Source organism: Pseudopodoces humilis, chromosome 1 (assembly GCF_049639895.1).
Source record: "Pseudopodoces humilis isolate 2021_Gansu_Grassland_sample_001 chromosome 1, ASM4963989v1, whole genome shotgun sequence".
In the NCBI taxonomy this organism is placed as follows: Eukaryota; Metazoa; Chordata; class Aves; order Passeriformes; family Paridae; genus Pseudopodoces; species Pseudopodoces humilis.
Genome location: NC_142200.1, coordinates 132,547,717 through 132,561,897, shown reverse-complemented (window position 1 = coordinate 132,561,897; position 14,181 = coordinate 132,547,717). Strand labels below are relative to the sequence as shown.

Below are 14,181 nucleotides of genomic sequence, written 5' to 3'. Positions count from 1 at the left end.
GCAAGTATTGTAAGGCCTATACTAGCAGGACAGGAAAATGGAACTCTTGTCTACTACTTCTCTACTTCTGTAGGTCATTCCTTGCCATTAAACACACCTTGTCTAAAGAAGATTTAAAGTAATTTTGTTTCATCAGTAGTAGGTGAGATATCCTATTTAGTGTCATGAAAGTTCATACTATAATCTTTCTAGTCTAAATATGGTGAAAATAATTACCTGGGAACAAAAGGTATTAATCCTTTACTGTAAGAACCTGTTGAAATCTTTAACTCAGTGCTAGTAAAAAAGCATTTTCTTTTTTGCAGAATATAGAAATTTTGTAAACATTAATCAGCACACATAAACTATATACTGAAGTTTGTGTATTCATATAAAGTAAGGAACTTTACCTCCAGTTTCAGTAGCAGGATTTGTGCAATGCTGAATTTGAAAGAATTAAGATTGCTGAATTTTTAGTGGGATATTTGTTGAAATTTCCTCCACTTTCTTTAATTTTGGATGATAGGCTTTTTAAGGAGGTGACCTCACTTGATATTATAGGAGAAGTTTCTTGGGGGTGGGAAGACAATGTAACTAATTTGTAGTTAATTCTGCAGAGCAGACTTCACCTGAAAAAAATTACTGATATATAACTTTAGCTATTAGGGTTGTTTCTGTAAATTCAAATGCTAGCCTTAGAAGAGCACTCAGCATATCGAAGGGATTGGCCTCAGCTGCTTCCCCGAGGGCCCTGTCTCTGTTGGTAAATGAGGGAGTGACTTCTCCATCAGGCAGGTCAGAACAGAAACTCAATAAAGATGCTCCATCCCTTGAAGGAGCCAGCATCCTTTCTCTCACCACAGGTGTGGCTAAGTTAGATGACTAAAGTTGGATGGATGCCCTTTTTCTTCTTTTCCAATCTTACCATGACTTTAACTAGAAGCGGTAGGAATACTTTCTCATTGGCACAGTTTTGATGGATGGAGTACATATGTTTTAAACATATCATACGATTACTTTCCTGATAATCTTTACACACTGAATCATTGTGCTTCACCAGTTGATGCTGAAGCACAATGGAATATATTTATATATATTTTATATATCTATATATGTGATATTTATATATTAAATTTAAAAAGTTATTGTCATTATAATGAAAGATTAAACCTACAAAATAGATAATTAGGCATGCAATCAGATCCTGTCATTAAGAAAGTCTGAAAAGTAGTTTTCTCTATTTGCAGAAACAGTGATTAGTAATAGTGCCAAATCTAATTATCTGTCTTGGTCAGTATAAAGATACTAAAATAGGCAGCCTCATATATTATGAAATTATGATACAGCTTTTTCTTGTTTGTCAAGGAATGCACCAATTTTTTGGATCACAGGATTTCATAGGCTTTTTAAGGAATAGGCTGGTGAAGGTGATCAGGAAATTACTTTAGAATGGGTAGTTTAAAATATAAAGAACCTTGTTTTTGTGTTTGATTGTTCATGAATAAAAATTTTATGAGAAAATCCAATTTTGTACTGCTAGAATTCATTGCAGAGTAGGTATGCATGATAGATAAAAGTGGCAAGAATAAAGTAAGAAATGAGAATATGGATGAGTTAGAAGAACCTGCTTAATCTCTATTATATCTGATATAAATCTTTTCTGGGGCTGCGTAGGAATACATTTCTAGGGTGGTAAGTTATAATAAGAAACTGTCTATAAAACTACTGTAAGCTCATATGTAATAGTTTGTTATATAAAAGTGGGGAAATAAATTACAGACAAATTGCCAAGCAATAAAATTGATTAACATTTGATTAAAAACATTCACAGTAAAAATGGCATCCACATATTTTACATATGATAGAAGAACTAAGATTTTGGTGAAAGATCTGCAATAAAATAATAAATAAAAGTAAATGTACACCAGCAATGTTATATTACACTCTGAAAAATAATTTCTCTGTTTAGACTTTGTAGTCTAAATCGAGCACTGTGCTCGATTTTATGGATGGAACAGAATTAAAGTCAAAAACATTTGGAAAACAGCTTTCAGCCTGATGTTTTAAAGCAATCAGAGGTCAAATGTAACCACAAATCAAAATAAATTTTGAAGAGGCTTTAGTAACTAACAAACACAGGAGGTGGTTTACACCAGCTCTTTTCCTTTGAACAGACATTGATTAAAAGCAGTCAGAACACTCGCTTCACTCCAGCTGAGGGAATGATAATGGACCCCCTGAAAACCTTTGCAGGTGTCACAGAACGTGAGCGTGACTTTACAAACCAACAGAGCTTAAAAGTGACAATTGCTAACAGATTCGTAAAAGACAAAGTATTAAGGGGCGATGTATTAGAGCTGGGCAGGAACTGCATGTATAGGATGAGTAACCGGGTATGCAGGAGAAGTAAAAATGGGCCTCTCCCTTTATTCAGGGTTCAGTGAGTGGAATTTCATTTCCTTATCTTCCATTTATAATAAAGGCTATAGGCTAAGAATATCCCAATTTCTGTGAAAAGAAGTGTTCCACTGAAGGTCTTTGTGGCTTTTTAAAACTGATCTTCATTAAATAGGTCCAGAGCCTTAGGAGAAACTATGTATTTAATTTTATTCCTTGAGAAGCAAAAACTATGGAACTCTCTTCAAATTCTGAACTGATGCCAGACACAGAATACGAATTCATGGGAATTCTAGAATAATAACTTAAGTTCTAGGCAGTAATTTATGAATCAATTTAGTAAAAATAGTTTATTTCAGCTCATAACTCATACTGACGCTGCCTTTGTGCACAAACCCGTTTGCTTATTCCTCCCCACTGTCCTGTCCCTTAGCAGGTCTGGAGACTTTCACTGTCACCTCCTTGGAGTCCCTCTGGAAGAGAATTCTTTCTTCCATGACATCTGTGTGACATTAGACAACTGGTAAAGTATAGACTAAAGCTACTCAGCACTGATGTATAGTCACTTTAAAAAAAAACCACACAAAAGTAAGGTCAACATCTAACATATACATGCAGATTTTGAAATGCATCCCATTCCTTCCTTATACTGAAATTCTTTAGAAAAATACAGTGTTGAGCTGCCCAGACTTACAGATCACTTAACTATTTCATGCTTATCCATTTCTTTCTGTTTCACTTGTTTTACTATCTTTTTCGTTCATTTGAATGGAAATTTTACAGGTTTTGTACCACACATCCATAAGACTCTGGAGCCCACTGGGACCTCTACCATTTCTCAGATTCCTGAAAATCCCTGAAACCAGATACGGAAATACGATCTCATTAGTATCCTAATGCAACCAATAATATTAAACTTTCTATTGGCAAAACTTTGCAAAGACATTTCATCACAATAATCTTTGATATGTTCTCCACTTGGAGTATTTTTAAAGCTTCTTATTGACATAATTCTGTTAAAGTGCTTTTCAAAGTAGTGCTCAGCAGGCAGGTGGTATTGTGCAATATATGTAGTACAAGCTCACATTACAAATGATTTGTCACTCTTAAAACAGAAACTGAAAAAAAGTATCTCAGCAAGGTTAATAAAACCTATTCAGTGAGTCTGCCTAAGAAACACATGTGTTTGTTAGCATGTTGACTATACATAAATAGCAGCACTATATAAAACACAGTTCTATGACCAGTTGGATTTGGATTTGTCTTTTTTTTTTTTTTTGTGATGTTTATATTGCATGAATCAATATATATAGGCCATACTTTAATACTAGGGCCTGGACTATGCTCTCTCTTTTCTCATTTATTTGTCTATACACAACTACCTATGCCATAGTTTTCATATACTACTCAGTGCTTTGAAATTCTGCCAAATATTCCTTAAAAAATACTTTAAGAAAGCTTAAAAATAAACACTCTCTGGAGCAAAAGTAAAAAAAGAAACAAACAAAGCAAAAAACCCCAAAATCCAACCAAAAACCCAACAAAAAAGGAACATAATATTCAAGGTTTTGAAGTGGAATCACTTCTTAGAGGACATAGCTGTCATGAGTTGCAGGGAGCAACACCATTTACTGCAGCTGGTAAATTAGCTAAAGCCAGGCTATACAGAGCAAGACAATATCACTTTCTTCCCACTTACATGTGATCTGATATGACTCAAACAACAGTCTTTTAATGTAATTTTTCACAGATACCCTGAAAATTCTCTTTTATCAAAACCCAGTTTATGTACTCTTCTATATCCATTTAGTAATTCAGCAGATCTACTTACCTATTCTTCCTTTCTCTACAAAGCCATTTAATGATGTCTAGAAAAATTATGAGAATTTTATTTCTAGAAAAATAACCTTTTTTCTTGTGTTCCCCACAGTTCATGCTTTGAGCCAAAACCTATCCTTGAGTAACCACAACAGTCAGCAGCACTGGGAGGAATGGCCAGATAACTGACAGCAGAATTTCCCACTCTTAGGTTGTTGTAAAAATGCTTATAAAGCATCAGGGAGAGGGGTAGGAGAGGAAGGGCAGAGAATGTTTAAGGGAATTCCTTAGATGCTGGGCTAGGAGATTGGAGAAAGCATGCACCTGCCATGTATCTTATCCATTTCACTAAAATGATATTCAAAATCAGGCAATGCTGATATTCCCAGAATTGAAATAATAAATAAAAAGAATTTCCAGCTAAACTAATTATTATCACACTAAAGTCTTTATATAATGTGCTATTTACAGGGAAATACAAAAAGTATTTCATTCATACAAGTACTACAAAGACTACACGTGATGCAGAACAGCTTTTACACTAGGCAAGGGTATGGAACCTGGAGTCAAAAAAAAATAGTGAATTTCCCCCCACTTACCAGTGCAACAGGTGTTCAGTGCAAAACAAACTGTGTTCACTCCCTTTGATTTCAATGCATTTTCTCTAGAAAGCTCCTAACAGAGTCACAGTCATTCTTCTATGCTCTCAGCAGCAGCACAACAGCTTTGGTGAAGGAAAAGCAGTGAGCTGGCTGCAGAGTGGGAATGCAGAGAATTGGCAAGTGTAGAAAAAGTGGAGAAGCTACAAAAATTTATTTTCCAACAAAATAACTCTCCACAAGCTGTGTAAACTTTTCTTACTAAAACAAATACTCTAAAACACAAAGATTTTACATTTCCAGTGAAACTCACAGTAACATTTGCCTGTTTATACTCTCCTGAAGTCTCAATAAAGAGCCAGCAGATTTATGCTTTCCCAATTACCTGGGTCAGTAAATTCCCTCATATTCCCTGAATGCAATTTGTATTTTTAAATTAAGAGACAGAATGTAGAAATAGACTTGTTGGGCAAAATACCTTTGTTTTCTTCAGTAGATTCTCACAGTTTGCTGCCTAACGTGCACACGCACACGGACACCGATCCACCACCCGCCCACTCACATACACACCTCCAACACGTGTGCTCTGTTTACTGACAGTAGAACCAAAATTAAGCTGTGCCCTTTGCAATATTGTGACCTGAACAGAGAAGAATAATTTATAGTGGTAAGTTCGTTATCTTTACCGTAACTTTAAAATGCAGAATTTGGTTTGCAAGGACAGCATAAGGTATAAGAGTTACACCCTTTATCTCAAGCACTCATCCGTATTTACAGTAAGTATAAGCTTTCTGCTACAGAAGAAAAAGTATTTAGATTGAACACTGTTACAGATTTCCTAAGTGAGGCTAGTTCCAGTTGCCAGTAATTCAAAAGCAAATCTGCTGACTTGGCATTAGGACTCTAAAACAGTGTGATCAAACTTATATAGTAAGAAGGTGTCTGCAGAAATAACGTTTATAAACTGTATATACAGTACACAGTACCAGTACATAGAAAATAGATTTTGACTCCATGATCCCCTGTGTGTAAGGCAAGACTGAATTCTGTCTTCATACGGAGACCACCAGAGGTACAAGCAACAGAGTGGTGCTTAAATCAATATGCAAATCAAGTGCATACAAATTAAAAATCAGAGCAGACAAAAATTTTTCGATTTTTTTATGTGCTGATCCTGGCTTGCTGAATACATGGGAAGTTATTAAACATCAAATGTACTTTTTTTTTAAAAAACACTAACAACACCTTGATGGCAACAGATATTGTTCAAGTGGCAGCTACCAAAAACAGCTTGAAAAATGTCATAGTACAACATCAGGAACTCTTCAGTTGTACTACACTAATTCATATAGCACTAACCAAAAAAATAAGTATATGAATATTCTATTTCATGCTATTGCTATGCAAGCAACAGCAATACAAATCAGCATACAGAAGGATACCATATGTTCTGCAAAGAAGAGCCCAAGATATTTTCAAGGGGCATTGTTACAAGACTTCAAAGAAACACAAGACTGCCAGAGGCAAAAGTTACTGTCGGATGTAAACATCCCTGTTCCACTCCCCTGCATCGTTACGTTTTTTCGATATCACTTCCCCATCCTTGTCACAATATTGGTCCCTTGATTTATGACGACTGCGCTGTTTGTTGCATTCATTGTGGTCCTGCTCGCGGTCCCTCTCCTTTGAGCGATGCCGGGATTCTCTGTGTCTGTGTTCACTGATCCCATGGGACTCGTCTCTGTGATTATGATCCCTGTGAGAATCATAGTGGTCACCATGCTCGTGAGAGTAGTCCTCCTTTGGCTCTACGTAAGCTGAATCTCTGCTGTCTTGTGTTTCTGAGTCAAAAGTTTCTTGCCTGTGAAGGCCTCTGACACCACTGCGGTGGTTGTGGTGTTGGCTGGAGGAAGAGCGGTGCTGGGATTTCTTGGTGGGTTCGACCCGTGCTTCCTCTTCAATGTGGGAACCGCTGCGCTCAGGGACCGAATGGTCATTCCTCTGGTCTCCTTGAGATCCCTGCTACCAGAACCAGCAGTAAGGTCATGAGGTACACATTGAAAAACTTCCCCAACATCAAATTCAACTAGAAAGTACCATGAAACCAATAAAATTTTAAGTACAAAACAATCCACTTTGAATCTAAACTAGGAAAGAAACCATTAGTATTCAACTTTTACTCAAAAAATTCAGTATTATAATACAAACAATTCTTTTTACTCTCATCAGAACGTAGGGTGGCACTTGGGATGTTCTGTGGCACTTTCTCATTTCTTGTGATGTTTCTGACTACTCCAGTTAGCAATAATGGCCACCACCCTCCGAAGAAAAAGAGAGCATGCAGAAACTGCAGAAAAATTGAGAGGAGATATCATGCCAGGAGAGGGCATGTATCAGTTGAGAGTTTACAGATGCGTGTTTGGAAACAGCCGCTATGGGAAAGTCATTTTAGAGGGCTGAAGAGGTGGATTCCAGCAAAGAACCAAAGTACAAAACCTTGGTTCTTACATAGTCACTTTTTTTTTTTTAAGGAAAAAAAATGCAATTGATTCTAGTATGAATAAAGTTTGTATTATGATACTAATAGTATCACTGACCTTCTGTTTTCTTAGCAATAATTTCATTTCTTCTTGGTAATGAAAAATTAAACATTAACCTCATAATTTTAAGAGCTCGAGAATACAACCCATTGCTAAGAAAAGCAGGAGGAGAGTGATATTATCACATACAAAATTTCCTAACACACCACTGCTATTAAAAGACCGAAATAAAAATTACCAGGTAATAAACCTACTCTTCACCCGCATAAATGCTTTGAAATCACTGCAAAATGAACAAGTGGCATTATTTACCTCATTGGGGGTTTCATTACATTAACCTGCTTTTATTGTCAAACCGCCGCTAAGGACTTTTCAGGCTTAATTGCAAAAATTTTTATAGTTAATACTGAAATTGAATTATACTTTTCACATGAGGTGAAGAATGTCAAGACAAAATTACCTCTGTTGCCACAAAATGAATGTAGATTTTACCAGAGTTATACAGGCATTTGTTAGTGAGACTGTTCTGAATACCAAAGTTAGTCTTAAGTTTGCCCTCCTGTGTTCAGAGTTGTCTAAAAATAAGGATTGCCCCCAGGGCAGCTCATGGTTGTATCTTCTTTCTGTCTTTCTATTTTGTGGGAAAGAGCTAGGGGAAAGAAGGAAATTTTCAGCCACAAATACTGGCAGGTGGGTTTCCTAGCAAACCAAAAAGTAAAATTACAGTAAATTGGAAAGGAAAATAATCTGTATTTAATTAGAAACTTATATAAAAAATCATATTTAAAATCAGCAATTTGATAAATTTGGCAAATCTTAATTTTCTAAGACAACATTTTGTTACATAAACTTCTGAGAGACAAGCTGTGTTTCTAATTTGAAACAAACGTTATAGATGAAAACAAGGCAACAGGAATAGCATTCAAATTTCTTATTTTTTCTTGCTTTTGTGATTCTCAAGATGATTCTGGTTTGCCAGAGAGGAATATAATAATTGTAAACATGAATAGATCTGTTCAAGGTGAAATGAAATGACTCAACAGATGTGAACTGTAAATGAAATTAAGTGAAAAGCAAAGGAGTCCAAAGCAGCGCCTGCTTTTCATGTGTAAGCACAACTTTCATCAGTTCATCACTATGACTGGTTTTAAGGCACATACACGTGGTATACAAGTGAAACCCTATTATTCTCATGTGGTCAAACGCAAGTACCTATAAATAATCATGACAAATAAAATCTGTCATTGCCGTAGTTTGAGAACAAATGCAAAATTTGAACCTGCATTGGAAACACTGCTACTTTTACAAGCTCAGATGCATCTTCTGTGCTATGATGAGCACATGTGAAGGAACACAATGAATAAATTTAGAACCAATACATGCAAGTTCAGAACAGTGTTAGGGCTGTTGGGATTTATGGGCAAATTCACTGACAGTAATCTTCATTAAGTATTACAGGAACACTGAACGGGTAATGTCTATATCTGGATTAGAGTCTGGCTTTTTGGTTCATAACCAAATTCAAGATCTGATTTGGAACAGATTCTTCAGTGCAGGAGTTTTATGGCCCAATTTCACAAGGTTTTTTGTATAAAATGGAGTAAGTTTGAGATAATCCTATTTCAGTCCTCAGTTTGTACTTTCAAAGAAGTAGGGGCTCTTGGAAAGAAGTTTAAACAGTGTTGAAAGAGGAGAGAGGAGCCTTTGTCCACTGACTGAATTTGCCTTGCTCCTCATTTCCAGTGCTCCCTGACCACCTGCACCATATGTATTTGAGGTTGCTCCAGTCCCTTCGGAGTTGGCCATTTCCATACAAGTTTGTTCCAAAGCTCTCCCTCAGACAGACACGAGGTCTGCCTTGTGCCTTTGCCTATTTCATTTCAAACCGTCCCAGGTGGCCTCACGCCTTCGAGCACCTCTTGCCATGCAATGCACACAGGCAGCTTCATGCTGTAAAAGTGCCACTCTGGCAGCTGGCAACACAAATCCCTCCTTACAATGCACACTGGGGACTTAAAAACAACAAACTCAAAATATGTTTCATGGCAAAGGGGCACTGCATTGGGCCCAGGGGAGGATGACTCCCTGCTCTGCAGTGCGGACGTGGCTCCCCCAGACTAAACAACTGGTGGCTTTCCCCTGCAGAGCAATCCAGAAAAACGGCACAGGCATAGACTTTAAATTCTCTAAATAAAGGGTCCTAATACTGTTGAAAGAATGGGTTCCGCCACCATCATTAAAAAATAGACCCACTCTGTGCCAAGGCAATGACAAGCTCAGGTTTGAGATGTCAGCTGAAGATGTGTCGTAGGAAAATGAAACCAAAGGAACAGGAAAGTTTTATGTTCCATAAGGGACCTCTGTTGATTAACACTTCTGTATTAGCAGACCTACAAACAAACTGTGAAACTGCAAATACACTCTCATTTTTAGTCCTTAAAGTAAAAATCTGTTAGTTTGTAAGGAGACAGCACAGCATTCAGAAAAGTGTTATTAAAACTCTGCAGTTTCTCCAGAGAATGTGGTTAATACAATAAGTATGTGAGCTATAAGTCCACACCCAAAAAGCATAAAAAGATTTGAGCAAGATAATTTAGAAGTTTGCAAAGCAAAAAAAGTTTATCTAGCAAGGCTGCACACAACAATACTGAATTTCATACTCAGAAATTCTTCCAGCTCACAATTTTTTCAAGTTGTTTCAGCTCTGAGGACAGAAAAAAAGGCAGAAATGAGCTATAGTTTACAGTCTCTTTTCCTGCAACTGTGTCTGAAAGCAAGAGGAGATACCCTTCAAGGTGGCTAAAGAAAATTTTCTTGTTAAAGAACTAACCTGTGAAGTTTGTGGTTTTCTAATAAGAAATAAATTGACACAGAAAATTGTTTTGCAAAATCATAAAAAAGAGCACAACATTTTTGTATTTTAATATGGATGCAGATACATTTTTTTCATTTGATTTTCTAAAAGGAGGTGTTTTTAGCCAAAGTTATTAATTGTAACTTGCATATGTGTATAATTTATGGGCATATATTGAACTTAGGTAGACATTTAGATGTAGTAAGCCTTTATTTGATCTGGGACAGATCTATTTTTTCCCCTCTCTGTGATCTTCTCAGCCTCAAGGCATCATTGACTACTTAAAATGAAGTATCATCTTTAAACACTTCATTGCATATCATGCAACACATATCCAAAGGAAAGCATCTCCTTATGCTGAACACATCAGTAAAATTATACAAACCAGAAGTTGAAGGAGAATAGAGGGGACATAATAAGCCCACATCAACAGGCAGATCAGTGCAGAGGCAGGAATATAGCCTGCTTTTCTCAGCTCACTGGAGAGTGTCCTCACTGCTCAGAACATAGAGCCTCTCAAGGTCTTTCTGCACTATGTGCAGTGCAGGGGGACTTGGATTTGACCTAAGTTTGGTTGAAGGAAGTCTGTACTTTTCACAGCAATGGCCAGTGAATAAAAGAACAAAGGAAACACTGGAAGGGCCACATTGACCTTGAGTCTTTACTAATACAGTCAGTTATCCTCAACCTCTACAACTCTATAGCCTGTGGCAAGATTGGAACAGATTTCCCCCCAACATTTGTGGATCTGCCCTGTACATAACCCAGTTTGTCATGCAGGCCCTCTGGGGCTGGGATTTGCCTATTAGCAGTAATGTGCCCATCAGTCAGAAAGTTACCAGAGGCTGGAATGAGTATAGTCTTAGTCTAGTTTTATTTCTCTGATTGGTTTACATGTGGCCAGCTACAAAAATGCTTGTGGCTGGTACATATATTACTGGCACAGTGGTGTCCTGGGCACAATAAAACCTGAAGTATTCAATTTCACATCAACATATGTTTTCAGTCAGGCCAGCTTAGTCCTTGTAATCAAATCCAGCCCCTAGTCAATACATAAACACATGCTACTATGAATACAATAGAAATAACAGTAACATGCTTGCATTTGCCTTTTATACTGAAAATGGGGGGGAATGTCTGCTGGAAAAGCTTTTAGTATATCAACAACAGGAAAACATATTCAGCATATTCTAATATCAGCCTAACTCTGTGCTTTGGAAGAAGAAGTAGTTGACAGAAGAAAAAGAAGAGATAGAATAAAAAGTGTACCTGTAAATTAATATTTGGACCTGGGCTAATAGGTAGAGTGGCTGTTGCAAGTGTGCGAGTGAGAAGCTGGTTAGGAGGATTGCTGCTAGGTGGATGTGTGGCCTTCCAGTAGGCTTCCAGATAGTCAGCAAGGTGCTCACAAGCATCTTCAAGCTGGTTCTCATCAAGAATTACATCAAACATTTCCTGAAAAAGGAAAGGTTTCAGTGAGAATAATCACCAGGTAAAGGGAGATCAGCTAGAGACATTGATCATGCTTTCCATTAATCAAAAATGAACCACATTTTTAGTAATTGTATTAAGATATTTTACCTTTTTTGTGTGTTTGTTTTTCTGAATGCAGTTGATGCAAAAGACCGTAATAATAACTAGCACTAGCACTTTACTCTTGCTAAAGCAAAGCCTTGTGACTTCTACATAGTAATGTACAAACAGTCAAAGAAGGCAGCGAAGAAGCAGCAACAAACCTTGAACAAATCTTAAAGTAACCGAAAGAACAGATACATATTGAAGAATTAACTACTGAAAAAAATGGAATGGCAAGAAAGGGATTCAATCCCCCTGTAGAATAACTGCAGAATAAGAAAACTAAGGCAAACTATGACCAATAACTAAAAATAGTAAGAGAATAGATCATTCAGTTTCCTAGTGTGATACAAATATTAGGTAAGAGATTAGTCACACAATCTAATTTTAGTCTCCTAAAGTTAGGAGGTGAGCTTCATCCATTTCCTCCCTGGTCAGGGAGCAGAAGGCAGCTTTGAAGGCCTATGCAGGTCTCCAGCATTCTTCATTGACTTACTGGGGACCTGAGCATTGCTTAACTGAGATGCTTGAACTTAAATGATGAAGACATACCCTCCACTCAGCTCCAAACTGTGGCAAATTATATCTGCAACTGAACTGTACTCCCATCTTCTGCTTTCATACTCTTGACAGCTGAGGATGCAGGCAGCAATGCATGCCAGGCTTAAAACACAGCTGGTATGTCATCACCTCCACTTTATAGGTGGAAATTGAGAGAATTTGCTTCAGTGCACATCTGAAGAAGAACTGCAGAGCTGTCAGCTAAGCAGTACCACTCAGCTCTTTGCCAAAACTCTGACCAAGAACATCAGCAGTGGGCTGTGCTGACAGTTGTCCCAGAGAAATTACTCAAACCATCGGCCTTATTCTAAACTACCAGAGATAAAGCACGGTCACTAAGAGGGCTCATTTTTAGACCAATAACCCTCTAAAACTTATGTTCATTTGTGTAAAACAAATGTTCTGTTTACTGAAGCACTGACTGTATCAGCACACATCCTAATAACTGATTGTGACTAGGACTTTCTCCCCTGCACTCTAGTGCAGAGCCCCTAGACCTCAGGAGGTGTTCAGCAAAAAGCAATAGTTAAATATGGCCAGAAGAGGGCAAACATTCCCGAAAATTATGTAATTAACCTCGTACTTGAAAAGAAAGGCACCTTTCAGAGAGGAGGCATAAATTAACAGTAACTCACAGGAGGACACTGTGCCAGTTTATCAGCTGCCACCATCTGAACATTAAGGTGTTTGGCCTGAGATTTCCCTCGAGATTTTATCAACCTCTGTAAAACCTGTGAAAAATAAGACATTAAAAAAGTGAACAGGCTCAGACTTAATATACATACATAACCACTTAAAACGTTTACATTTGAAACTGCTCATATGAGCTGAGCAAATTCTGCTTTTGCTGGCTTCAAGAAAATTTCCCATGTTCCCTCATCCAGGATATGCTAATTTTCACTTACATCTAAATATCTCCTTTCCATTACAAGCACTAAAAAGTTCCACTCCTGCCTTTTTGCTAGTGCTTCTGGTTTTGTTTGTTTCTAAGTTGAATTTTTTAAATTGATCTCCTGAGTTTTCTCCCCACAAATTATTTTTTCTCTTTTAAATGCCTTTTCAAAAGGTCTGTGCATTTTTTTTACACACAGTGAAAGAGTATATTACCAGATGTTAAAGTTTAGCAATCAGTCTGATACTCATTCAGTGAAAATCATTCTTTCATTTCCATATTATTTTGATTTAACAAACCATAAGCACTACTTATGTGATTGATACTAAAAATGCAATTCCAATTAAAAAACTCATTGGAGCTACAGAATCTTTTCCAAAATTAGTTTTGGTTAACACTAGAACCCAGATGTATTTCTGATTATTAATGCTTCCAAATTGCTTCCAAAGGGAAGCATTAACAACATATAGCTTTGAACCTAAATGAGGACATGGGATTATCTGCATTTAAGGCCCAAAAAAACCCACAGAAAACAAAAGAACACCACCCCCCCCCAAAAAAACAAAAAACCAAAAAACCAAACCCAGCAAAAAAAACCAAACAAAACCCAGAACCAAAAAACCTGAAAGAACATGAAGGTATTTAAAATACTTACCTTAGGAGAAGAAATCTTTACGTATACTATAATGGGAGCCAGAGAGGTTTTGCTCAGTTGAGCTGGGTGGTTAATGGTATCAGCATCAAGCACTACCAACTGCAGTGTCCTGGCTAATTCAAAAATCCGTTCAATTTCACTTTGAACTTCAGCTGCAAAGTAGAAAATTAGAGTTATGAAGTGATTAGTTTTAAGAAATGCAACATTATAGTAGACTGGTGTGTTGCTCCTCCTCTGGTTGCAGGAGTTGTTATCCATGCATGTCCCTGGCACAGTAGGGTAATGAATACAATCTTAATGAGAGCATTTCA

At 37.1% G+C, this 14,181-nt stretch overlaps 1 protein-coding gene across 9 annotated transcripts in view; it reads right to left on the bottom strand.

Moving 5' to 3' along the window:
- Positions 1-106: 106 nt before the first annotated feature.
- CACNB2 (calcium voltage-gated channel auxiliary subunit beta 2) overlaps positions 107-14,181 on the bottom strand; it is a 247,233-nt gene continuing 233,158 nt past the window's right edge. For 5 of the 9 annotated variants that reach the window (XM_088057193.1, XM_088057200.1, XM_014248537.2 and 2 more), the window contains 4 exons: positions 13,871-14,022; positions 12,959-13,054; positions 11,457-11,642; positions 107-6,815 (listed from right to left, as the gene is read on the bottom strand). In XM_088057193.1, the coding sequence (XP_087913319.1) occupies positions 6,324-6,815; positions 11,457-11,642; positions 12,959-13,054; positions 13,871-14,022 (926 nt within the window). In that variant the 3' untranslated portion in view covers positions 107-6,323. The remainder of the gene's footprint in view (positions 6,816-11,456; positions 11,643-12,958; positions 13,055-13,870; positions 14,023-14,181) is intronic. The other 4 variants (XM_088057196.1, XM_088057204.1, XM_005518753.3 and 1 more) reach the window with 1 other exon arrangement.